This window comes from Coptis chinensis, chromosome 9, assembly GCF_015680905.1.
Source record: "Coptis chinensis isolate HL-2020 chromosome 9, ASM1568090v1, whole genome shotgun sequence".
In the NCBI taxonomy this organism is placed as follows: domain Eukaryota; kingdom Viridiplantae; phylum Streptophyta; class Magnoliopsida; order Ranunculales; family Ranunculaceae; genus Coptis; species Coptis chinensis.
In genome coordinates this window covers 6,654,588-6,682,505 of record NC_141464.1, presented here as the reverse complement: position 1 = coordinate 6,682,505, position 27,918 = coordinate 6,654,588, and the positions used below count along the sequence as shown (strand labels likewise).

The window sequence follows — 27,918 nt, the reverse complement described above, 5'->3', positions numbered from 1 at the left end:
GTTCACTCAATGAGCTGCACTAAAAACTAAACTCTGTTAGATTTATTGATTATAAATAGCAGTAGTGGGTGTAAAAGATTAAAGAACAAAGACTCGTAAGCAAAATGACTTCGAATAGGATATCCATGAGACTGGAATCTCTAGTTATGGTCTTATTACATACAAGTGGTCAGTTGGAAGCTCAACTACAGTTTGGTTTCTAAGTAGGAACATGTGGGCTTGCTACAGACTACAAACTGCTTACAAGAAGACTGAAGCCAGTAACATTGGTAAGCGATGTGGCAAACAAGATTAACTTCACCACACCATATTTGTGTTTGCAAGGCTCGAAAGATTTGATTTTTTGATTTTTTAAATCTCGGTAGAAGATAGAGTAGGGAAGACGAAGAAGAATGCGAAAAGAAACTGTCACAAAAAAAACGAGTCCAAAAAACGAAAGACCTGTTATTATTATTATTGTTTTAAATCTTTTTGCCGAAATATCCCAAATTAATTTGGGTACATTATTGGATGTCAGTTATTGGGTATGGCAAAAATTTAAGATAGTTATAGGGTACGGGAGTGTTTCTATGGATATGTCCAAGATCACTCTAAAAAAACTCATTTAAAATATATATCTACATTTTATTCTTTCTTTAGCTATTCACCAATCTTTCAAACAAACTAAAACTTCTAATAAACTTAGAAGTAACTATCACTTTATCTTGGACATAATTTTTTTTTTCATATGTTCTAAAAATCGATGGACTCAAAACAAAATATAGACATATAACACATATTAGATCACATGCAATTGCTAAAAAAATTGAAAGTCCCAACATAAATTTTTCCATAATCCAATACATTAAATAACTCATCATTCTAAACATGAATGAGATCATTATCCAAATATTTCTCTAACTCATTCTTTTTCATGGAATTAATAGTAGGCAATTGAAATCGGATTTGGAGTTCGGATTCGGGTTCGAGTTCAGTTTCCGGCTTATTAAATATTTTAACGGGTTTAGAGCTAAATTATCGGATAGGTCTCAGGTCGGTTCGGGTTTAGAGTGTAACCAAACTCTACCTTATGTATTTTGGTTTCTGTTCGGGTTCAGATTTTGTAGTCAGGGTTGGTGCGGGGTGTTTTTTTTTTGGTGTCGGGCAAGATGCACATCCCTACGTGGGACGCAAGGCTTTTGGAAAAGACAGGTTTGTCTCACTCAGAAAATGAGCAAAGAAAGTTTAGAAAACGTGGTCCTTACATTAGAAAACAGTTGTGGTGAATTAGTGGACAGAAACATTTCAAAAAAAGTTCTATAAACGATCTCCATCTGAGCTTCAGTCTATCATAACTGCTACTAAGGTCCCTGCTTTTGGTTCGAACTAAAATGGGAAATGTGATGCTAATCACTGTGATTGTTTCTTCCTTGTTGCTAGTCTGGTGTGCTGCGAAGGTGTTTCATTCACTTAGGTGGAAACCCAAAAGCGTAGAGAAGCATTTGAAGCAACAAGGGATCAAAGGTACTCCTTACAAGTTCTTGCATGGGGACCTGAAAGAGTACTCAAGTATGTTTATAGAAACATGGTCCAAGCCCTTGAACTTAACGCATTGTATCGTGCCATATGTCATCCCTTTCTTCAACAAAATATTACAAACTCATGGTATGTTATGTTCTTCTGTTCTTCTTAGATAGCTTTAGGAATTGAGATTTTGAAAGTTCATACTATTACGATATGCTTTCTCAATTCTCATTATATATCAGTTGCGTTTGATACTTTGATACTTGAAACACAGGGAAGATCACTCTCTTTTGGCTAGGAACGACTCCTACTATTGTTAGAAAAATGATTTGCTCAAATCCATTTAAATATGAATGAGTTACCCCACTTAAGATGAAATGGGTTTTTTCTTGAAACAGTACGTAATGTGAGAAAAACCTTTTCAAAATGATGCATTTGTTTGAAACAAGTCATTATTATGCCGAAAAGGTCGCGACCTTCGAAATGTGCAGACTGGTTTGAAACAATGGATCATGCCGAAAAGGTGCAACCTTTCAAAAATAGGCACTGGTTCAAACGATCTTATATGCTTAAATGGTGTGTCCTTTCGAAACATGTGACTTTTCAAAGAGTTCTTACTTTTCCCAAGAGTCACCGTCTTGTTTGAAAAGGCACCACTCACCTATAAATAGTGGATGAATTTGGAGAGAAAAATAAAACCGGATCACACGAGAGTTCGATCTTTCTTTTCCCTACGTTCTTGCAATAAATACTATGTTGTTGTTCATTTGAGTCTATAAAATTGAAGTCTTTAGCTTTTCTATGAAGGAAATCCGTTCTATCTTGGGAGATAGTTTCCCATCAACCTTCAAGCACCGTGAGAGGGAAAATGCATCTTAAGAACATAGTGTATCTACACTAGGCTCGGATTTAATTAAAAGTACAAGACACTTACAAGACAAAAGGTTTGTATAGTTTGGTAATTGGTAAAAGTAAAAGACAATTAAGTTGTATATTCCTAACACTCGATCATTAAGGATCTAGAACTAGTGAAGGATATCCTATCAGAAAAGTTTGGTAAAGTTCAAAACCACCAAAGAACCCACATATTAAGCTTTTACTATGGGACTCTCAACTATGGAAGGAGAGAAATGGTTCAAACACAGAAAAATAGTTACCCCTGCATTTCATATTGAAAAACTGAAGGTTTGTTCCGTCCATCCATATCTACTCATTTTAATGCAGACTTTTGAATATCTCCGTCCTCCTGATACTAACTGCAAGATTGCATAAAAGAACAGACTAATCAGATAAACTTCCCCCATTATTCAAGAAAGAAGTAAACTAGGTATAAGGATGGAATAATCTGGTTAGGTCATATATACTTGTTAAAACATACCACCACACGAGTTACATTTCTATAGGGACTTTCTCAAGCTGCAACGTAGTGCTACTGCCCAAAGACACTGACACTCAAGATATACAGATTGAGTGGTAATACAGAGAATTAGTAAAGATACAATGAGCGCTCCTGTTCAAAGAAAACCGGTAAATCTCTGTGACAATTTAAGTAGTTCAAGATGTAACCTTGTCAATGAATGCAATCATCTATTATCGAGAGAAACTAAGTTTGCCTTCTGGGCAACAATCCTTTAAAGATAATAAGTTCAAGAGTACAACTTAATACCACATTGTATTTCATATTTTCTAAGCTAAAGAATGTTTCATTTGTAGACTAAGAGCTGCAACTTTGCAGACAAAAATATAACCAACACTATGATTGAAATTTCCGCACCTCTAGGTTTCATATCATCTAATCATGAATTTCTCGACGACAGGGGATGATGCCTGCATTCTCGACCAGTTGTAGCAAGTTGATTGAGAAATGGAAGAAGATGGTTAGTCCTCAAGGATCTCACGAATTAGATGTATGGCCAGATATCCAAACCTTCAGCTCTGATGTAATCTCACGGACTGCCTTTGGAAGTAACTACGAAGAAGGCAAGAGGATCTTTGAACTTCAAAAGGAGCAAGCTGTACTAGTCCTTGAAGCTTTTAAATCTGTTTACATACCAGGTTTTAGGTACATTCTCAATTCTCTTGGAATTATGGCTACTTCATTTCCCCAAGCTCAAATGCTTGCTCACACAAGCTCTCACACATGTTGACCACACAAACATTCAATTTTTTTTCTAATTAGAAAACCATTACATGACAGATTAATACAGTTTCTAACCATTTCAACCTTTTCTTTTGTAGATTTATCCCCACAAAGAAAAACAGGAGAAGAACGAATCTGGACAAAGAGATCAAGGCAAAACTAAGAAGTCTGATTGAAAGGAAAGTACAGGCAATAAGAAATGGGGATACAGGCAATGATGACTTGATAGGCATGCTTTTGCAGTCTAGTAATCAGTACTCCATAGAAGCAACTAATCCAAAAGTTAATGGGATGACAATTGATGAGGTGATAGAGGAATGCAAGTTGTTCTACTTCGCTGGCCAAGAAACAAGTTCAACCTGGCTAACATGGACAATGATTGTCTTAGCAATGCATCCAAGCTGGCAAGAGAAGGCGAGGGAAGAGGTTTTACAAGTATGCGGGAAAGACATGCCCAAATTCGAAAATCTAAACCATTTAAAGATTGTGAGTATTTCTCCTTCAATATGCAATTTATAGGGATATCACTAGCCTATTTGATGACTTGTAATAGAAAAGAACTTGAGATGAGAAAGTTAACACAATAAGGTGTCGTCATATACTCATATACGGCACTACACTACTACTAATTAGTCGTTTTTTGGTCTTTTAAAAGTATAAAAATGTTTTATTCGCACGCCATTGTGACTGACATACCAACTTCCACTGCAGGTTACAATGATTCTACATGAAGTCCTAAGGCTATATCCCTCTGTGATCCATCAGTTTCGATACACATCCACGAAAATAAAAATTGGAGAATTCTCCCTCCCAGCTGGGGTCCATCTCATTCTCCCAACACTTCTTATTAATCATGATCATGAAGTATGGGGCGATGATGCAGATGAATTCAGACCAGTGAGATTCTCAGAAGGAATTGCAAAGGCATCAAAGGATCATGTAGCATACTTTCCATTTGGATGGGGACCAAGGATCTGCGTAGGGCAGAACTTTGCTATGATAGAAGCAAAGATGGCACTGGCTATGATTCTGCAACACTTTGCATTTCAGCTCTCACCCTCATATGCCCATGCCCCTTATACCGTCATCACTCTTCAGCCACAACACGGAGCTCAAATCATACTACACCGTCTGTAACGAGTATCCCAAGATTGTCGTAGCAACACAACAATATTATGCAAGTGTAATGTGATTTAAATCACAGAGTTATACGTGGTCAATCAGTTGATTTGTTTTAAGTTGTTCAGTTATTTATAATAAAGATTAAAGAAGACATAAGTATGTCACAGCACAGAATATGGGAGCCTGCTACCCCTTTACTCAAGAAAATAACTGTGTTCCTATCAGGGCCGAAAATATCGGTTGACAAATCGATTTTTTGCTGATATTTATCGTTTTTTCAGTCTACTGACTTAAAAACATTCGAAATATCGGCACCAAAAATTAAGTTAATTTTAAACCGATATATATCAATAAAACTGATATAAAGATATATATCGGTAATATATTCTGACATATTCTGATATATTCAATATATATCGTTTGACTTAGTTGGACAGTTTGACTTTTGACCGATTTTGTTGACTATTGACCGATATATTCCGATATATACATCGTTATATATCGGTGATATTTCCGATATATTATGATTTTTCGATTTTTTTGAATATTATCAACAAAATGGGCAAAAACGATATATCGATCCGATTTTTCAATTTTTCCAATATGTATCGGTTTTGGGAGGGTCCAAAATATCTTCAAATCCCGAAAATTTCGGCCTTGGTTCCTATATCTATTCACATCCAAAAACAACATGGTGACTGATAGCTTTATTGTTTATCAGCTCCAGAAACTTAAACAAAACATATGTCATATACACATTACCCTTAACTAGTAAACGGGCACGTGCGTTGCACGTGCTAGGAAAGAAAAATTGGGGAAAAGAATAAACGCATGTAAATTAGAATAGTAAATTAAAAAGTTCAATAAGGAAAAAACCACTTCAATGCGTTAGTTGTATTCTTTGTTTGATTCGATTTTTGATGCTCTACCATCAGCTATTAATTTTTTTGTTGGTTTAAATAAGTAGGTAGCTTGGACAGAGAAAAAAAATTGTAGCTAGTTTAAAAAAACAATTTTTATTTATTTATTATTTAGAAACGATCACATTTGGAAATAATTAAAAAAATGCATTGGACACTGTTAATATTTGGAGTGAATATGTGGTGTGAATTGAATGTGTAAATAATAGCTTTCCAGAAGATGGTTATGTGGCAAGATTACAATTTAAAAGCTTTCAATATAATGTGGATCTTATTTCATGTGTATAGAGATTGAATGATTCAAATGATATGGTGTTGTTTTTTTTCAATCCATCTGTATGGAGGCGACAAAAGGAAGAAATTATGGATGCTAGCTAGTTGCATCGCTGAATTTTTACATTGGTTATTAGTCCACATTCTAAAAATGCTATTAGCACCCCCAACTCCACATGCAGAACTTTGGCAAGTTTTGGGCTTCAACTTGATTAACATAATGCAATGGAATGTTGGTTCTTTGAGAGTCAAATTAAGTGTAATGATTGAGTAGTTAGCAGCAGGTGCAGAGTGCATGGTAAAGGAGGCATTATAAGCGTGATCCATTGTGCATAATAACTATGATATGCCTAGATGATTATAGAAACATTTTGTCAAGCGGCAACATTTTGATTATAGAAACATCCATAATACAGACTGGTGTAGTGGGAAAAATGGTAGTGATCTTCGTAAAAAAAAAAAAATTGTTGGATTGGTATTAAAAACTCTAATATTGCTTCAACGAAAGATGAGACATGCCATGATTGGTAATTTCAGGTATGCACATGCAGTCGGGGGCATAACTTCCTACTAATCATCATAACAAATTAATCCAAAAGTTTGTAACACCCAAATTAAAGCTTAACTACAAATACCAGCTAATAAGTTGACTAAAGAAATGGAGATATACCGGTGGAAAGATTTCATGGGTTCAATGAGAGTAACGAGATTGCCATATCCCTTGATGAGTTGATCAACCTGGTGCAGGGTAATCACGCCCTTAAACTTTGCCATCAAGACGTGTTTCACCAATCCAGTTGCTTCCACCATTTCTATCTCATTGTTATCTCCAAGAAATGAGAAATGGGGCCTTAGCTAGCTACCTCCTTTCCTTGTTATCTCTCTAAACTCAAAGCAGCCCGGTTTGAAATTGAAACTTGAAGTTCAAACATACGAAAAAGTCTTGAATGCTTATCTGCGTTTCAACAACCTTTGAATCAATTAAGAACTCAAAAAAAGTTAATTGGCTTCTAAATCATTCATTTAGTTGGTTAATTTAATCTTGAACTTTCCGGAAAAAAAAAAAAAAGCTTCAAGATATCGACTTTCTTTCTGGATAGATTAGCATTGAGTGCTAACTGGCGGGAGGAGGTTACACAGAGAGTACAGATATATGAAGTGTAAATTCAAGAAAAAGCACGAGGTAATTATTATTTCAGATTGATAACAAAAGACATAATATCCATTGTTCTGGCTCCCCTTGAGTGTCTAGAGAAACCCTGTAAGGAAAATAAATAGAAACTAAAAGTTGATGCAACTGAAAAGCTTTAGAACCATTTCCAAAAACAGACATGAAAAACAATTCTCATATATAAGGAGGCCATTTACACAGAGGTTGAACTGCGAGTACCATGTAATACAAATGCAACAAACCAAGCCAATACACTTTTTGGAACTTCAATTTCTATCAGCCTTCTTGTATTCTCATTTTACAAAGAACTGAGAGTTTGGGCCTAGTGATCAAGAAATTAAACTGTGGAAGAACTATTCGCAGTCTGAAATAGCCTAGGAGGTATCAAAAAATATAGATACAAACAAAACCAGGTACAACCCTCCATTTTTTTCGTTCTCTTGATTCAGTCACTCTGGTTTACTATGCAAACCAATAGTATTTTTGAACGAAAAATTCAGACAACGATGAAAGCTGACTGTAATGTAGATGAGAAACGGGATGCAATAGTCTGAGAGGCAAAAGCTTGAATCTGTTTCTTCGCATCTACAGGAAGAGAAGACGTAGTTGAGAATATCAAATCAAGGAATACAAAAATAACAATCCGAGAAGATGAGAAGTAGAATAACTAAAGACAGAATGGTTACATAGTTACATTCTAAGAAAATAAAAAGGACGATAAGCTTATAAACCATTCAAATGTAATTTAGTAAAAAAACATACTTTACTAACACAATAACCAACAAAGTCCGATTATTTTTTCTCTTCATGATATTGTGAATTTGTTACTTTTAAGAACACTTATCATCGATCCTCCCGACCGCCCGATCTTTTAAAAAGTTCACTTTTAAAGAAATTGGAAAATAAGCTTAAAAGACGATGTATTAGTACTCTAAAGAGATAGAACAATTCTTTTGTGAGCTAACGCGACGTGCTCTCACAGTAAATATTTACTGTCCCAAGACCACATCACAAAGTAGCTTGCTAACAAATTCGAATGAAGACATACCTCTTTTTACCTCCATCTAGTAACATTCATTGAATCCCACAGAATCTACAATTATCCAACTCATGAATCCCAGTAATGATAGCAAGGTGATGCAACATCAACTATGAGTTACCCCGTATCCTTTTCTGAGTGAATGGCCATGGCCGCTCCTCGAAATCTGTCTCATATAAGCATAACTTCACTAAGAGCATAGATCAAGCTCTTTCTTGACTGTCAGATATTGCTTTGAAGGCCCTTATCTTCATCAAGATAAAAAGAAACACTTGTGATCCTTCACAATGTTGACTAATGCTGCCTAGACAGAGTCACTATTAGCCAGAGTTGTTTCATTCCCAAAATCTAGAGACAGTGTCTGCAATGTCATCCATAACCTGTATTTTAATATAGGAAATTAAATTACAAAAAGTTACAATGTAATAGATTGGATATAACAACTTTTGATCCATTAAAAACCATAGATCAACATACTTAGCCCTTGTTAAAGCAACATTAGTACGCTGGAAATTGGATAAAAAGTCGGTGTCTCCACCACTGTTTGATCTAACAGTAGAGATTATAATGATGTCTTGCTCACCACCTTGAAATCCGTCTACATACTTCACCCTTACATCAAAGTCCTCAATGTTCTGGTACATCTTTCCAAATTTCTCTTGAATTGCAGCAACCTAAGCGGCATAGGGAGATATTATAACGATGCTAATCTTTTGCTTGGATACTTCCCATACTGTAAAAAAAAAAAACAACAATGTATGAAGTCATTAATATCAAAACAACAGGTGAATAACGCATGTATACACGTGGAGAATAATTTAGTACCCTCCTTCGGTCCTAACTCCAACAATGAGCAAAACAGGGAGGGCAAATGGTAAGTATAATGTGTAATTAAAATTTTCTTTTGAACCATACAAAAGCAAGATATCTTATAGGGGAAAAAACAGAGGGGCTGGGTTAGAACATATAATACCTTTAAAAAGACTTCGCACAATTGTGAATACAACAACTACTTCTACTATGTTTTTCCTCCTATGACCAACATCATCAACTTCTTCTCTTCCAAGATAGGAAGATAATGCTTTTCATAGCTCCGACTTTTAACATTTGGAGCATCCAAGACCTTCTCTTGATAGAACTTCGAATTTGGGAAACAACTTATTTTAGGATGCATTCGGTAATGCATATCAAGAAGGTGCTTTGAACATTCCATTGAGCTCAATCTCTCAAATAAACTTCTCAATTCATTCTAACAAACAAATGAAAGAAAAATAAAAAAAATAAAAAAATAACTTACATGACTGGATTGGTGATGCCATAGTTGTCAACCAGAAAGGCCTGAGAAGAGAAGGCAAACAGAGAGAGAACACCAATTTGGAACTCAAGTTAGAAATTCATAATTGGCATTTCTTAAAAGAATGTATATGTATATATAATGTAATTCGCTGAAGAACCAGTATGTACTGAGTACCAAACAAAATTAAAACACATTAATATAAGACAAACTTGCAAATCGTAGTGCCTGTGTAATTTTACTAAACAAAAAGCCACATACTAAAGACAAATTTTATACAATCCAAATTTCAATCCAAATACAAAATGTTCTAAAAACAAAAAGCCACACCAGTGTTTTGTCACCTTAGATTATGAACTTAACCCTAGGACAACCAAAGCCCTTGAATCACCTTAGATTAAGTTCTATTCTCACCAGCAAACTTTTAAAATGATATCCACCAAAGCTTGTGTGTATTGTTAGTGTCCAGTGGATCATCTGGTTAAGGCCCTCGTGGTTGTATCAGAAGGTCCTAGGTTTGATTCCCACTTACATTTTTTTTGGGGTGGGGGGTCATTTCTTTACACCTAGTTGCTTGTAAGCAACATCCTTTATTATAAAGAGGTTTTAAAGTTTTTTGATATTCAAGTCAGTGACAGTTTTCTTATGCTCTTACATTTTGTCATATTTCTTGGTGGTTTAACATTGTCTTTTCTCACCTTTAAAAATTGGTTATCTGAACTTATGATTTTTCTGTTCAGTTTAATTAACAAACAGCTTACACAATGCTATATCAAAAAGGTATTTAATGTTTCTAGATGGACTCCATCCAGTGGAGCCAATGAGCCATACCTGAGCCTATACTTCCATTTGATTTTTAGTCATCTTAGCAATTGTTTCCTTCAATAGATTCTGTCAAATCCAAGAGGCCGAAAAACAAAGCATTAAACAATATGCTTTATTAACAGGGACCTATTACCGAGTTGGTTCTCTTGGTATCTAATCTCTTCTGGAAACCTTCAAGAAATTGAAACAAACACAGTTATTATTAAAATAAAACATGATTACCTCTTCTAAGACCGAAGATTCCTTATCATTCTCTAATTGTTTGATTATATCATCTAAGCTGGCCTGCAATTAAAAGGGAAAATGTATTTTATTCTAAGAATTCAGATTCTACTTAGTAAGTTTGTATAGACATTCATACATCGAAAAGCATTTATACATGGAGTAAAAGCATCTTTATTTACCTCCTCCAGATCTTTTCTTTTCAGAATCGGTTAAAACAACCTAGAGATTGGCCGGTTAATCGAGAAAATAATTAGCATATAACTTGAAAAAGTAAATAAACATGAAAAGTGTCCCTGCGACATGTACCATTCCGTCGGAGTGATATGTGTGTGGCATTGCAATTCGATCACGTGCATTATCTTCCGAGACAGAAGCCCTGACAACACCACTATGACCGTGAGGCCCATTAACTTTTCCCCCAGACGCACCTATAATGAGACCCAATAATAGTGGGCAATAAACAAAAAAACGAAGAATTATCAAGTTTTCCCACAGAGTGGAGAGAAGAAATTTTTTCATGCATACCGAAGAGCGAACGTATTTTCGCAGACGAGGAGCACACAGTGATTTGATGCGCGCTTGAATGTTGCAGTCTACACAACAACAAACCAAAAAATAAAATTTAAAACACTGAAGCAAAGCGGAGAGTTTAGCACTTTCTGGTGACAACTTTAAAATTAAGAAACTGAAATTAAAATTAAGAATTCCCATAGAATTCGGTTTGAAGTGAAAAGAAGAATTAAGAGGGAAAAAAGTATAAACACTGAGAAAATTGCATACTAACCTTTAAAATGATTGGCTATTGGTTCAATAGAAATCATTCTGATGGAGAGCAAGTTAGGAATTATCAAATTTGTAGTTTCGATTTTAAAGTTAATTTGGGTATTGGTCAGGAACGAAGAACACGAGTGGGTTTCTTTTTTTTAATTGAGAAACCCCCGAAACGGTGTCTCTGTCTCTGTTTGCTGAATAAGTTGACCTTCATAGTTTGGGAAGAATTGAAGAAACTGGATGGAAATTGTTATTTTAGTATTTGGGAATATAGGAGCGGAGAAGACGAGCGAAACAGTTTTTCTTTTTTTTAATTGGAACGGCTCTCGTTTTTACTAAGAAGTTGAGTTTTATAGTCCAGGAAAATGATGTAAATTACCGATTTACCCTTTCAATGAAGAACAAAAGGAAAGTGGCTGTCTAACTTTCCGATACCCATCCCATCAAAAACTTTGGTGTAAAACCGAAAATACGGAACTAATTGGGAAATCTGGTATCCGCTTTATATATAAGATATCTTTGCGCAGACACCACGGTTGACCAACAACCAAGACAGTTCATTCATCTAAAAGCCAGACACGGGCGAGACACGAGACCGAGACTAATAAAAGAACCTAGACTTTGGAATTGATACTCAAACAATATCACTAATAACCAAGGTTTACATAGAAACATATGGTTAAGATCACCTACACGGCTTCTTTTTTTGGGAAAACAATATTCATTTAAGAGTTGTCCCCACTTTGGTAAGACAAAAATATAAGATTCATCCAAGACGCAAGATAGCGTTAGCAACCAGTTCTAACTTAAAAGCAAGTATAACTAGTACCATAAGAAGAGGAATAACCTTGGTAATCTGAAGCCATTCTATAATTCAATCTTCTAATTTCTCACATTCGATTGTAATAGATGAGTCATGACCGTTGCGTACTGAACCACAGTGTGTTGTGGAGTGTAGTGGTCTGCAAGACCATACCCTGCAAAGTTTGGTTCGATATGCATCAAACGACCAGGCAATGACCTCTTTGAGACAATTTCTTGCCACATATCAAGAAACTCTTCCATTATTACTCTAGATTTTTCTACTGAAGAAATCGGAAGATATTCCATCTGCCAAAAGAGAGTAGAAGGAATTAACTATATGTGTCATGTATTCGTATTTAAGTATGAAGAGATCCATAGCCTCAAATCTAGGCATTGCAAGTTATATTCAAACTAGACGGCAGTTTCCCAAATAATGTATCATGCATTGAGTTATTAGTCGCAATGCAGTTTTCTGAAACCTATATAGAGTTGTGTATGATTTAATAGTTTGCATTTCATACAGTATACTAACTAGGAAGAGATAACGTAATGTGCTAAGCATTACCTCCAAAACGATGCCCCTCAAACTATCTGCATTAGTTGCAACAACTTTCCCAATCCTCCATTGGAAATCACCAAGTTGATATTGTATCCCCTACACACAAGAAACCTTATAAGGATACAAGACAAGAGCACGACGAGAAGAAGTTTGTTGGGGAAGAGAGACAACCTCAAAATTAACGGAAATGCGAGATCTATAAGACTGTAACTTTTCCATGATCATTTGAACCAATGTATCAGCTTCAAGTACAATCCGCTGACTACGAATAATAAAGTAGTATTTACTTAGTTGTTCTTGTAGTGAAATTCCCATTAAATCCCGTGGAAACTCTGGAGGATTAGCTACTGACTAATCTAATAACAATAACAATAAGAAGAATCGTAAATTCATAATTTAGAAGATTGGGTTGGGTATGAAAAAAAAATGTATACCTCTAGTATTGGCTTTGTAGTAGTTAAGAGTAGTTTTCTATCTGCCACCTTTAGAACCGTTAATAGTTTCAACGCATTGAGATATTTCAGTTAATATTTGAGTGTTCACTGTTGCTCCTACATTTGCTTGCCAATAAAGAACTCTTTCAGACAATAAACTAGTATAATGCATTGCAGTGGGGCGTGAGTGTAGTATATCATTTATTTGGCTCTCTTTTTTTATAATAATAATATATTATATTTATTTATTTATTTCCGCGACTTGATTAATTCTTTGATAATTAGACAGATAAATTAAGAAAAATAGACTATATCATTGTCTAGTTTATTGCAAGTGTAACAATATTGAATGAATATTCTTGCTACGGTTATTTTATTACGTACTTGAACCAACAGTCGTGTATTAACATGTGTAAAGCTTTCGCACGTACACAGAATTATATATCAATGCTTTCATGTGTGGTAAATGTGAAGAATTATACCTTTATCCCAACAATGAAAGAAGCTAGTATTTGCTGAAATTTCCCCTGTTAAGTAGTCATGCATTACAATGGGCACCCCAATGGAACCCTTTTATGTTTGGAGCTAAGTCACATAATATCCTATCAACATACATTTAATTTTAAAGCAGTATTACATTCTCCAAATGGATAAGAATGAAATTTTCAACAAAATCTTCTCTATATTTGCAACATTAAATTATAGAACCTGTCATTCCAAAGAAATATGTTTTTGTCTTTCGTTATTTGAATAACCAAAAATACATATATACAACACCATCAGAAAACTAAAGTAACATCCCGAAGGTTTTAAAACACTATACATATAAGAAGTTACATAGTTATTAAATTTAGAAGTAAATATTACATTCTCAACGTAGAAAAATCACAACACATATTTTACGAATAAAAATTTCGACAAAGTCTCCTTTGTATTTTCAATATTAAATCATAAAAAACCTGTCATATCTAGAAATCATTAAACCTGTCATATGTCCAGAAGAACCAAAGTAACAACATCCCAAAGGTTCTAAACTACTATACATATAACAAGTTGCACAATTATTTACTTTATAAACTGCTCAACTCAACTCAAAAGACAGATAGGGGGGTTAGCAAAAGTCCAAACAACTATAATATAAAATGTAGTAGCTGAAGTGACAAAATCCATCTGCAGCAACCATAAAAAAATGTCCTCCTATACATTACTTATGGAAGAACCTACATAAATCCAAACAACAAAATTAAGCATGATAACGACATTAGATATTCATTTATGAGAAATATAAAACATCTTGATGAAGTGAATTTGCAAACAATATAAATAGAAATAAAGGTAGAAAGATGAATACTACATACCGAGATAAAAACAATTAATTAACATTTCAACGATCAGATTTTCCTAGAACATCAAATGGTTGAAGCAGACAAGTGCAACAAACGATTCTCCTATTGCAATCGGCCTCTAAGACCAATACATTTTCCAATCTTTTGAAGTCTTTCCAAAGAGAACATAGGGCTAAATGCTAGATCACACAACTTTCTTGTGCGAGACAAAGCAACAAAAGTCAAACCGAGGCTTTCCCTTTTACCAATATCTACCACACCGATCAAGAGTGAGGCCTTGACTCTTGTGAATTGTTATCATTTCAACAAAGTACAAGGGGAACCTGAATCTTGTTGGCATGAAGCATTACCCGACTTCTAATTTGATGTTTGTGAAGTAATAGGTATTGTATTAGAATCTGGACGAAACCTAGCACCATGATAGTGGTCGAAGTCAACCATAACAGCAAGAGGTATATCTTCCGGTGATTTGCAGCCATTTTCAGAACAATATCTACAACAGTGCCCATTGCACTATTAACCCGATCCATTTGTGGTGGCAATGTTTGAGCGAAGCATAACACTTGCACCAAGTGATAGACCATGAGAACTTTCTCCAAGCCTTTTTGCATCATCTGAAGAAGCCTTGGTAGCGGTCTCACAATTATTTAGTGATACAATTCGAGCAATTGGTTTACCAAGCTCAATAAGTCGGGTGAGATTGTAATCATGTGTAGGTTGTTTGGTAGGAAAAAGACATAAAAGCATCTTTGAAGGTGTTAACCTCATCCATATTTAGTGAGGAAATATCCCGAAGTTAGAAATAATTGCCAATCATTGATGGTTGAAGTTCCATTATCGAAGTCACGAGCGTTGTTTCGAAATGATGCTTGGTCATCCCCCGCTTGTCGAAATATATGTGATAACCGAACACATTTATCGAAACTAGAATACACAATTCCACCATGTTGTTTTTTAATAGACCCACCTTGGACATATAATGCACTGTCACATACAGGAGGTAATTGATGCATATCACTAACGAGGATAATAGATACATCACCAAATGGCTCGTTCTTTGCGAAAATATCTCGACAACGCCGGTCAATATTTGCAAGCATACTTCTTCCGACCATGTTGTACTCATCGATAATGATAAGTTTGATGTCTTTAAAGTCTTCTTGCATACGTCGACATTGATCACCTTCAATCTTTTTGGAAGTTTCTTTCACACATTTTTGTTCCACAGTGAAAGAGAGTTCATGATGGATGGTTGCACCTCCAATATTAAAAGCGGCAACTCCAGTAGGAGCCATGACACGTACTGCTTTGTTTGATCTGAAAATTGCAGTAACTGAATACACAATTGCATTTATGAGTGTGGACTTGCCTGTGCCTGCTCCCCACAAACAATGAACCGAATACATGCTCCAGCTTGTAGTGCTCTAACAACCATTTCATGAGCCCGTCTTTGTTCATTAGATAAATCATGATCTGGTACAACGGTTTGAGGTTCATGATTTAGGTCATTGCCACCATGCAGAGCATGAACAAATTTTCTATCAATTTCTATATTTGGATATCGATGTAAACCTTTAGCCCAATTGTGTGAAATGTCCAAGTCTCTCCTTCCTAATTCCACAATTTCCCCGAGGGGACAAACATGGGCCCCATTGCTGCTTTGCCATCATCCACTCATCCCGTAGTAAGTCTTCGCATTACCAAGCTCTACCTCAATACCATCTTCAAGCTCTTCATCTATCGGTTTTGGAAGAATAATCCCATGAGTGATTTTTCAAACCCAAGTCATAGTATCTTTCGGACCACAAGGTAAATTCTCCCCGAGCTTCTTCCAAGAGTTCGATAATGGTGATGAATTAAGACTTGTTGGCGACAAAATGATTCCCATTTTTCAGTGTTTGGTAGGATGACACCGTCTAGCTCGGAACCAAATGCACAACTACGTCTACTTTCGAGAAGTGTGCCAAACCTATTGCTTGAAGTAATGTCTCTTTGCCATATTCGAGGGAAGTATTTTCATAGCAAGAAGGTCGTTGGAGATATCTTCCTACAAAGGTTGGATCTATCTATTCCAACAATTTTATCCTCGTCGGCCACTCTTCGACCGGTACAATTGATGCTAGCATGCTCTTTTCGCTAACATTTAAGAGTACAAACTTTCTGGATGATCGGGTCAATGGATACCCCATTAGCAAGTGACATACTTCTTGGGCGAAATATCTCTTTTAGAGACACTTTTCATAAGTAGCATTGAAAGCAGATCTTGCATTTTTGATTCGATGAAAATCTTCAACAATATCTTGAAAAGTATCTCTAAAACTTTTGAAGCTGGTTCAGATTTAGCGGCGTATTTAGCAATGTAATTGACAATAGATTGCACTGAAAGTACAGGCGACCAATCAATGTTTGCACGCCAGGTCTGCAAATTCTTTCGATTGTGGGAACAGACTAGTTCATCATTCCGGCTGCCGAGGAAACGATACATGTTACTATTGGGGGGATCTTCTACAATATTCGACGACCAATTACATCAAATGGGTATCTAAAGCGACATAACATTTGTTTGGTTGCTTTGTGTAAAAGCATAAACAATGACTTCCACATATAGAGTGTCGCATGACCCAATTGACCAAACGAAACATAGTCATCTTCGTTTGTATCAAGTTGTAAATCGAAAGTGGCAAAGCGTGCACAAGGATGGTCTTGAAGATTTCTAGACATGCTTGGAGTGCGGGTTCACAAAGGCATACAAGTCTATCAAAATAATCAATGACATTAGATCTATCGATAGCACTTGTAGCAATCTTAGTAACATCCGGAGCATCGATAGCCAAAGAAATTCATGAACATGACCACTACCACGATTTTGCCACTCAAACCGGTACCAATGATCAACCAGGAGAACTCGGCTCGTAAGTAATCCCAAAAAGAATTCCACTCTTGCCCTCGAAAGAACCGACAACATTTGGGTTATCATTAATTAACTGCGGCGTCCCCTTCTTTTATCTAAAGGAGACATCCTTTCAAGATCATTAGAAGGATCTAAAATATGAAACGATTCGGCCATTGCATGTCGGCCAGTCACCGAAGTGTGAAGAAGATAGTTGGTGCACCTAATTGTTTAACCATGGCAAAACTCTTTCAATCTTGTATACCAATAAGACCGGGTACCATGAATGTTGTTAGCAAAGTAAGAGACACGATTAGTTAATTGCTTATCGTCGGATGAAACCATATTTCGAATATCCTCAATTGACAACTCAGCATCCCCTGGATTCTTCCTCACAAAAACATCACCTAAAGAAAGTGCCTGCCACCTTGAAAGAGAGTTCCAAGCAAAGTAGGGGAATCTTGTATCTTTAGCAAAACGGCCATCATGATATTTCATCAAAAACTGGAAGTATGGCAATGGATTGACTTTCCGCTGGCGAGCTTGTCGTAGATCAGCATCACCGTAAGGAAACAAATTAAGTTGGAAATGCCATAGCAATATATCCTGGGGTTGAAAACTCATCAATGATGTGAGTTGTTAAAGGCATATGAACATTAGTTTGATCTACACTTGGTACCATAAATGCCCTCTGGAGACGTGCTTGTTGATTGGGTTGTGCCGCAATAGAAATATATAGTTCCAACAGCATGAAACTCATCAATGTGCAAACCCGGTTAAGCAAGTCCGTCATCGTCATCGGCTTGGGCTAGGTATGGCAGAAACTTCGTTGACGATATCTTCCACAGGTCGGGACATATGTGGTAGGTCATCAGGTTGTCCATCTACAGGTAGTCCTTCGATAGTTCCATCGTCAATAATTATATCATTATAGTACCGAAAATAAGTTTTCAACCAAACCAAGGCTTTGCGTACAAATTATCGCCGAACACGGAATTCCTTACTTGCATGTGGCCCCCCTCTATTAATGACAAGAATTGCAGACAAATCAGTGGGATTGAATGGAAGAACAGTGGCAATCAGATTGACATATTGGGAAAAATTCATTACGTTACCACTATACTTGTATTGTTGACCCCTAACACGATGCACAAACATCATGGGGTGCACCCTGGCAATGAGAATCTTTCTAGATCGGACAAATGAGATAGTTCTAGAGGTACAATGCCGGATCCATTGAATTGTTAACAGGAACATGCGGCGTCGGTGTTGGCCGGTTATCCAACTTGCAAGAGGTTAAAATACCGCAGATCAATTCTTGTTATCACGAGGTTCTCACTTAGTACAAACATATTCCAAGAAAATATACAAAGAAAAGCAAATACCTGCGAGAAATCTTTAGATCGGAAATTTTTTTGCATAGAGGACAACCCGACCAATGAAATATCATTGCAGGATTTTCTAAATACTTAAGTCCACTATGTAGTATGGAGGACAATATAGTAGCATTGAAGATAAGATAAAAGAGTGAAGATAAGATAAGGGGTATAAAATATATTTACGACCCGAGTTATAAAATTTTGGCGAGAGAACAACAAATTCTAAGAACATTCAACTAGTATAATGCATGGCGATGGGGAGTGGCGGGGGAGAGAGTTGGGTGAAAGAGAAAAGTTTGGGTGAAAAAAAATGAAGTTGAGGAATGACGAAACCAACCAACTTGGTTTTGTCCACATACACTTACGCCAAGATCGTTAGCTCACCACTCGACAAGCATGAAAAATGTCATAACTAAAAGCAAAATGAAAGAGAGATGAACCTACTCTAAGCCTATGATGGTTGGCAATGAAATTTCTAGTGGAGGAGTTGTCGACAATGGGAATTGGTGACAACGTTACATTTTCTTTTTGGGTTTGGGTGCTTGATCCTCCTCGTGTTAGTGTAAGGCATGTTTAAAATGGCGGTTTAGAACATTGATAGTTAGGGTTTAATGATAATTGTAATCTCCATGAAGTCATTGCTACATATGATATCCCAAACTTTATAAAAATGTTATAAAGAATGTTTGAAAAACAAAGTTTGTGCAAAAGCGTGATTAAAAACATTTGTCGAGATTAAGATGTGTATTGGACTCTGCGGGTTGCTCGTTCCATTGCCAATTAACTAAATTAATGCAAGTTCAAACAAGTGCCAAAATTAGCTATAAAAAGCGGGATTCATAGTACACTGCAGAGCATCATAAACATATACTCGACTTGTGTTTACAAGAGAAAAAAAAAATCTCTTTGCATTTCTTGTATGGCAGAATATCCTTGCTAGTTTAAGCGGATCACGAATTCTTATTACAATTAAGATAGCTTGTTCTAGAACCCATCAGTCCCTCGTTCACTTTGTGTTTTAAAGGCAGCTGGTGTTCTTTTGTCACAACACATTGATAAAGCTCACCCGACTGAAGCTCGATCGTCTTTGGTTCCTACCTTAAACCCGACAAAGCACTTACCATATTCTTGCATTTTAATGCAATTTACAGAGCACTTAGCAAAAACTAGTTAATACCATTTCTCGACATATTCTAATACATTCTGCAATTTATGACGGTATATACACATACACAAAATAGATATTAAAGCCAAAAACCACAGCCGATTACAAGGATAGTTACGAAAGGTCTAAATCCATAACATTTTTGGAACCGCTTTTATACCACTTCCGCGATCCTTGGTTCGATTATAGTTGCCCAATCCCAAGCTTCTATCCATGCAAATGACTCCCACCCTGGAGCAAGTGGCGGAATAGGACTATCATCTTCAAGCACGAGTTTCACAAAATGTGTGCCTCCTCCAATGTGGCCTATTACCGATATCTGGACACGAGTTGGATCAGGAGCAGTCCACAAAGGAAAGTATGACATACATTCTTTCTCTCTCAATGGACAAGGACACCGAAAAGTATTAGCGGCTAAAAATCCCATTGAAGGAAGTTCAAACCATTCTTTGGGGTTCATCGTATATGGAACTGTACATCGTAGATTTGTCTTGATCGCTTCTTTTCGTTCTTCTCCACCCATCATTGAAGTATAATCTGCCTCATGGGAAATCAACTCACAACATAAAAGCCCTCACGGTAATCCATGCATCACCTCCATTAGACCCTAAGCATCGTGCAATCGGCTAAATCCACAATGTCCATTCGGTTCAACATCTTGCCAATCCACAATGAAGTCTCAGTATCAATGGATTTAAGTCCGTAGCCCCATCATCCCATTTAGACCCAATTTGAATAAATCGACAAACACTTGAATATGAGTTCTTCTTGGTTTTCTTTTGCATGGTACCAACTTCTTGACTTTACTATTCTTGCTTTCTTGAGTTACAATTTGTTCCTCAACTTGTTTGTGCATACTTTCGAAAGCTGAAGGCTCTCTCTTTGTGTCCCTTTTATCTTTACAAGTCTTCACACCAATTTTTATTCGGTGGCCTACCCCTCACATTGGTGTTGACCGGGGCTCTGCGCTGAAAGTTGCCTTTGGATCACCTAGTTCTACACACTTTTTCAGCATCAAAACCTTTTGTTCATCTAAAATGGCTGAAACTTCTTCCGAATGCGTAAAGCTTCGGTGAATATCAAAGGACCCATTAGGAAGATCAATCGAGTGCTACTAAAGCCGTCTCCACCTAGGGTGTATCAAAGATAAGGGGATGCTTCCCCTACCAATTAGAACAATTTCACATAACTTATGCGTACAAGGAAGCCCATGCATACTCTTGTAAACCTAACGACAACGAATTTCATCTGTCTCCACTCTAACGGACCTTATTAGCTCTTTTGCTATCAAATCCAATGCATCTCTAGAAATGTACCCTCTAAGTTGCACATATGTGTTTTTGTTTGTAACGATGATCCCAAGAGATTCAAGCTCCTATTAAAAGAACTTTCAATTTCTCACTTGGTTTGTCGGAGATTATTAATCAAATTAAAGTTTGGCCGAAGTTACCATTATTGCTAGAAACGCCAAATGCCTCTTCAAAGAGGAATGCATACTTTCAATTGATTCTTGCTTTCGAAGTACCAAAATGCATATGGAGATCTATCAAGCCGAGACAAACCTTTCTTTGTGCTTGAAAGCCATTTGGTCTTCTATGTATTCCACTGACACCATAATGATCTCCGTACTCAAGTTTAAAACAACGTGGGTGTTCAAGTACTTCAACTTGATGCAATTTATTATCAACATTTTGAACATAAACATAAATTGTTCATACTCAAAAATTTCTCAAATGTTTTTTGGCTTTGTCTCGATGTTCCTCGATGTGTTGCGACCTATAAGATGCTTCCTAATAGTATGATTATGAGTTCCACACATAACACTCGGTATCCATCCACCTTCGTTGTTTAAGTAATTCCCTTTCAACACAAATGAATGGCGACCCACATTTTTTGGAATAAACTTGTCGTTTGTAGAGAGACAATCGAGGTGTAATTTGAGTATTACTCATAAGTTAATATTTCATATAGTACAGAGTACGTGACCTACTACCCGGTATTGCATTGTAAAAAGCATGGATATATGTTATAAAAAATGTCATATAGGCTATAGTATGCAATTAATAGTTCTATAAACAAAAAGTATATCAAACTTTATGGGTGGTCCAATGGTTTAATTCAATAAGTGTTTTACGTTTGGTAGTATGTCATAAGCGCTACAATCACTAATATGACTATACTCATAAATGTCATACTCGAATGTTATTTCACTTTTTATAAGATATGTCAATAAGAGTTTTATATGTTGGGTCTAATCACAGATAGATATGACACTATATATGTCATAACTCGAATATTATGTTACTATAATATATGATATTATAATATATGCTAGTAAGAGTTTTATATGATATATATGACACTATATATGTCATACTCTAATGTTATGTCACTTTTTATAACATAATTCAATGATATGTTATGTCTCTTTTTACAATAAATGTGAATTAGAGATTTATACATTCGGTAGTTGAATCACATATATATGACACTATATATATCATACTCAAATATTATGTCACTATTTATTATATATGCTAATAAGAGTTTTATGCTTTTGGTAGTATTATTAGCGCTAGAATCGCTGATAGATATGACACTATATATGTCATACTTTCGAATGTTATGTCACTTTTATAATATATTAGTTTGGTAGTATATCATAAGAATCACAAATAAATATAACACTATATTGGTCATACTAGAATGTTTTGTTAACATATGACATATTCCTCCTCTGCAAAAGCTCCCATCCTTACATTATGTTCATCCGATTGTGGTATGAACAAAGAATGTTCATAGCTCATGACTATGAACAATCATTGTTCATAGATTGTTCATAGTCGGTTGTGGTATGAACACTCATTGTTCATAGCTCAACACTCATTGTTCATAGCATTGAGTGTTTATAGCTCTGAGAACTATGAACAATCATTGTTCATAGTCGAATTGTGGTATGAACAAAGAATATTCATAGCTCGTGACTATGAACATTGATTGTTAAGTGAAATGCGTCAATATGGACTATGAATGTCTTCATTGTGGATGTGAACCTTAACAACTTCAAACAATGGCATCTTGAAGACATTAAGTCTTGCGTGCAATCCATGACACTTTGCCAAATGAATTGATTGGGGATGTGCAAAAACAAATCTCTACATTCACATTCTTTGGATTATCCCTATGAAACTCTGTGTACCCAAATTCTTCTAAATTTCTTAGAAATTCTTGCATTTGGTTTCTTCCACTCAACCGAACCAACTGATTCTTGTGGCGATAATTGTATAAAGTGCTTTTGTTTGACAAATTATTGTCATCTCTCTGTTTCAAGAGGGTAAAATTTCACGCAGCGGTTTAACACCACTCAAAGACAAATCTTGAACAATCAATTTTTTTCTTGACTTTTTAACCTTCCGGCCCGAATGCGACCTATAAGATGCTCCCCAATAGTATAATTATGAGTTCCACACATAACACTTTCGGTATCCATCCACCTTTCGTTTAGCTTTCCCTTTCAATACAAATGGAATGACCACATTTCTTGAACTAGATTGCCTATATTCTTTGGTTTTGTTCAATATTTTTTAAGCTTTACGGATGGTCTAAATTTTCCACTCCTTTACGCAACTCAAGAAAACTCTAGTCTTCACCCAAGTCCCGAATTATCGGACCTTGATATCACAACCACAACTCAACAAATCATACCAACTGTCCGAACACCATCGGATCAACGAGTGGCGATCTTGAACCTAAGTAAACCCTTTGATCTTAGATAATATTGACAAAAATTGTTTTGCTAAGTTATTGATAAAATAAATAAAAATACAAGCTTTCAAATTACATTATTACCTCAATTGTTGTAAATGATTCGGTCATATCGGGATAGCTAATTTCAACATTGTTGTAAAGTTCATCATCGAATAATAATTTGATTGCAGGTAGTGTTAAAGCTGACTCCATGTCACTTTTAACACTAATCAAAGTTATCATTTTGATTTTGGCGGAGAATTTATCTTGAACGTTGCTTCCAAAGACATGAGTCCATTCTTAAAATGAAAATTTGGTGGGAATAACAACAATTTTGTGGGTGACTCAAGACTAACCTAAGAGAACAACAGAGGGAGGGGGAGAAATTTCAGAGAGCATGAGTGGTAGGAGTGTTCGTGGAGAGTAAAAGCACGGTGAAGAGCTCGTTTGAATTACAATGGGGTGTGGAGAGAGTTATTTAAGGTTATAATGATCATATTAACAAAAAAAATGGGGTGTGGAGAGAGTTGAGAGTTATTTAAGGTTATAATGGTCATATTAACAAAAAATGGGGTGTGGAGAGAGCAACACCGTTTTTTTGAATAAATTTGTGGGTGTGTAGAGACAATCGAGGTGTGACGAGTATTACTCATAAGTTAATATTTCATAGAGTACAGAGTACGTGACCTACTACCCGGTATTGCATTGTAAAAAGCATGGATATATGTTATAAAAAATGTCATATAGGATGTAGTATATCATACTTTATGGTATATCGTACTCATGTTCTATAAACAGAAAGTATATCATACTTTATGGATGGTACAATAAAACAATTGTTTAAGATGATAGTATGTCAATAAGAGTTTTATACGTTTGGTAGTAGTATGTCATAAGCGCTACAATCACTGATATATATGACTATATGTCATACTCAAATGTTATTCACTTTTTATAAGCTAGGTCAATAAGAGTTTTATACGTTGGGTCTCATAAGCATAGCAATCACAATTAGATATATGTCATACTCGATTATTATGTTACTTTTTATAATATATGCTAGTATGAGTTTTATACAGTTGGTAGTATGTCATAAGTTCTACAATCACTGATATATATGATACTATATGTCATACTCAAATGTTATGTGAATCGCTGATAGATATGACACTATATATGTCATACTCGAATGTTATGTCAGTTTTTATAATATATTCGTTTGGTAGTATATCATAAGAATCACAGATAGATATAACACTATATTTGTCATACTAGAATGTTACGTTAACATATGACATATTCCTCTGCAAAGCCTCTCGACCTTCATTATGTTCATAGTCCAATTGTGGTATGAACAAATAATGTTCATAGGTCATGACTATGAACAATCATTGTTCATAGTCAATTGTGGTATGAACACTCATTGTTCATAGCTCAACACACTCATTGTTCATAGCATTGAGTGTTCATAGCTACCGAACTATGAACAATCATTGTTCATAGTCGAATTGTGGTATGAACAAAGAATATTCATAGCTCATGACTATGAACATTGATTGTTAAGTAAGCGTCGCATTATCTGAGAAACATACCGAAAGTAGAATTGTTCATAGTTCGGTAGCTATGAATAATGAGATAGATTTCATAGTCCCTTTCTCCCCATGCATTACAATCAAGAATTGGTTTCTTAATCTCATTACTGTAATTAGTACTAATCGGGCAAGTCCTCATCATAATGAGGAGGAACCAAAGAAGTATATTCACAATAATTTTAGATCTTCCGACCTCCTAGGAGTTATGTCATATAATTTTAGATACTCACTGATAGATATGAGACTATATATGTCATACTCGAATGTTATGTCACTTTTTATAATATATGTCAATTAGAGTTTTATACGTTCGGTACCAACAATCACAGATAGATATGACACTATATATGTCTTACTCGAATGTTATCTCAAGTATGAGTTTTATACAGTTGATAGTATGTCATAAGTTCTACAATCATTGATATATATGATACTATATGTCATACTTAAATGTTATGTGAATCGCTGATAGATATGACACTATATATGTCATACTAGAATGTTATGTCAGTTTTTATAATATATTCGTTTGGTAGTATATCATAAGAATCACAGATAGATATAACACTATATTTGTCATACTAGAATGTTATGTTAACATATGACATATTCCTCTGCAAGCCCTCCAACCTTCTGTTATGTTCATAGTCCAATTGTGGTATGAACAAAGAATGTTCATAGCTCATGACTATGAACAATCATTGTTCATAGTCAATTGTGGTATGAACACTCATTGTTCATAGCATTGAGTGTTCATAACAATCACTGTTCATAGCTACCGAACTATGAACAATCATTGTTCATAGTCGAATTGTGGTATGAACAAAGAATATTCATAACTCATGACTATGAACATTGATTGTTCGTAGTACGTACAGTATACAGAAACATACCGGAAAGTAGAATTGTTCATAGTTCGGTAGCTATGAATAATGAGATGTTCATAGTCCCTTTCTCCCCACACATTACAATCAAGAATTGGTTTCTTAATCTCATTACTGTAATTAGTACTAATCAGGCAAGTCCTCATCATACGAGGAGGGACCAGCAGGTATATTCACAATAATTTTAGATCTTCCGACCTCCTAGGAGTTATGTCATATAATTTTAGATACTCACTGATAGATATGACACTATATATGTCATACTCGAATGTTATGTCACTTTTTATAATATATATACGTTTGGTAGTATACTACAATCACAGATAGATATGACACTATATTTGTCATACCATAATGTTATGTTACTGTTTATGGCATATTCCTTTGTTCGGCGCTGTAAGAACGAACAGATCCATTTATGAACTGACATATGTCTGCTGATGGTCTTGTCTCATGGTGAGGGACAACCCCAACATCCCAAGGAGAAACAACATAATATACAAACAATGCTTGTCAATATAGCGTATAGAATATTGCTCTATTTTATTGATTAAACCAAAGAAAATAAGAAAATAACACCATAGATACCGCTACAAAATAATTTAGAAGCCAATCTTGAAATCTTCACCATTGTGCGATATTACAAAAATCTTGTTAGAAGATTAGCAACAACTGCTCTAAAGCTTAGTAGCATTGTACTCCTCTTTCCTAACGTCAACCATCCGTAATACGGAAAAAGACTCTCCCGTCGTCACTATAAAACTTTCCAACATTGAATTTCTCCGAAACCTTCCTCCCAACCTCATCCACGGGAAACGCTATAAGTTCAACAGGAGAAAAATAGTCACTCTAATGGTACAATCTAAGTTTAGTTTACTCCCTACTAGAAAAATTACGTCGGTAAAAATTATGTCATACCTTCCAAATCAGGACACCTACACTTTGTGTGCTCTGTAGATCGACACTTGCTACATTGCTTAGTCTTTCGAGATCCTCCTGATTCATTACCAACTTCCACTACGCCCACCAAACAAGCAACATTACTTTGAACCCCATGAAAATAACAAACAAGAAACATTTTCTTGCGTTTATAAAAAGAAGATAACGCGCAAAATTATCACTTACATCCAGTATCTCTATTTTACCCGTCATCATCCTCACTCACATCGGCAACTCCTGCGAAAGACGCCGACATAGTTAAAGCTTTTAGCACTGGACCGTAAAATAGTGCACCACAAGAAAGATATTGATTTAATACAAATCAAAATCAACAAACTTTTGTAACTATTTAATGTTAACAGACAAGTGAAATATGGCAACGGTATAAGAAACTTACCCCCATCGTTTGGATGCAAAAGTGGACATGTGGGCCTTGTGTGCCCGAAGATACCACAGTGGCCACACTTCTTTTTTCTTGTCTCATTCTAACCTTTCAATCTACTACGTTTATGCGGCCTACCCTTCGATTTTACGTGTGGTGGATCATTAACAAATGGACGATGGGCGGTTTTAGGTGGGGTGAAAGGCATCTCTACCTCGGCGGTGCCTTTAGAAGACGGAATGCCATCCATTGTACCACTTTCTGGTGGAATATAAGGCATTTCAAAGGGAACTTGTGGACTGCCTTCAGAAGCTCTAGAAAAAGATGATAACATGGATTTAAAAACTTCATCGCTTTTTGGTCGTTTTGAGAGGCCCACAAACATATCTTCTTGCATTTCTCTATAAGCTTACTGTGACGAATAATGGAAGCAACCTGCGAAGAAAAACTTGGATCGTTATTTGGAACGACATATTTCGCAACTCATGTCCATCTCTTTAAAAACAGCTCACGG

The 27,918-nt window shown here is 35.8% G+C and overlaps 2 protein-coding genes and 3 long non-coding RNA genes across 8 annotated transcripts; 1 reads left to right on the top strand and 4 right to left on the bottom strand.

The window, feature by feature from the left end:
* The first annotated feature begins 84 nt into the window (after positions 1 to 84).
* LOC147474591 (cytochrome P450 CYP72A616-like) lies at positions 85 to 4,939 on the top strand. Of its 4 annotated transcripts, none has more exons than XM_086584149.1 (4): positions 85 to 269; positions 3,321 to 3,565; positions 3,742 to 4,129; positions 4,355 to 4,939. In XM_086584149.1, exons 2-4 carry the CDS (start codon positions 3,324 to 3,326, stop codon positions 4,778 to 4,780), a joined length of 1,056 nt encoding a protein of 351 aa, XP_086440275.1. In that variant the 5' UTR covers positions 85 to 269; positions 3,321 to 3,323; the 3' UTR covers positions 4,781 to 4,939. The 4 variants fall into 4 exon arrangements, with proteins under 4 accessions (XP_086440275.1, XP_086440274.1, XP_086440273.1 ...); XM_086584148.1 differs by having other exon boundaries at positions 85 to 1,503; XM_086584147.1 differs by lacking the exon at positions 85 to 269 and adding an exon at positions 1,420 to 1,644.
* LOC147474587 (mediator of RNA polymerase II transcription subunit 20a-like) lies at positions 2,637 to 12,998 on the bottom strand. The gene is made up of 4 exons (XM_086584150.1): positions 12,818 to 12,998; positions 12,653 to 12,742; positions 12,131 to 12,393; positions 2,637 to 2,759 (listed from the first exon to the last, which is right to left on the bottom strand). The coding sequence occupies exons 1-3, from the start codon at positions 12,959 to 12,961 to the stop codon at positions 12,166 to 12,168; spliced, it is 462 nt and encodes a 153-aa protein (XP_086440276.1). The 5' UTR covers positions 12,962 to 12,998; the 3' UTR covers positions 2,637 to 2,759; positions 12,131 to 12,165.
* LOC147474590 (uncharacterized) lies at positions 7,287 to 8,343 on the bottom strand. The gene is made up of 2 exons (XR_015209400.1): positions 8,178 to 8,343; positions 7,287 to 7,714 (listed from the first exon to the last, which is right to left on the bottom strand). It is a non-coding gene; the product is annotated as an uncharacterized LOC147474590 (long non-coding RNA).
* LOC147474589 (uncharacterized) lies at positions 8,411 to 10,690 on the bottom strand. The gene is made up of 5 exons (XR_015209399.1): positions 10,510 to 10,690; positions 10,294 to 10,353; positions 9,466 to 9,506; positions 8,646 to 8,901; positions 8,411 to 8,548 (listed from the first exon to the last, which is right to left on the bottom strand). It is a non-coding gene; the product is annotated as an uncharacterized LOC147474589 (long non-coding RNA).
* LOC147474588 (uncharacterized) lies at positions 10,716 to 11,588 on the bottom strand. The gene is made up of 4 exons (XR_015209398.1): positions 11,297 to 11,588; positions 11,038 to 11,105; positions 10,819 to 10,940; positions 10,716 to 10,731 (listed from the first exon to the last, which is right to left on the bottom strand). It is a non-coding gene; the product is annotated as an uncharacterized LOC147474588 (long non-coding RNA).
* Positions 12,999 to 27,918: the final 14,920 nt, after the last annotated feature.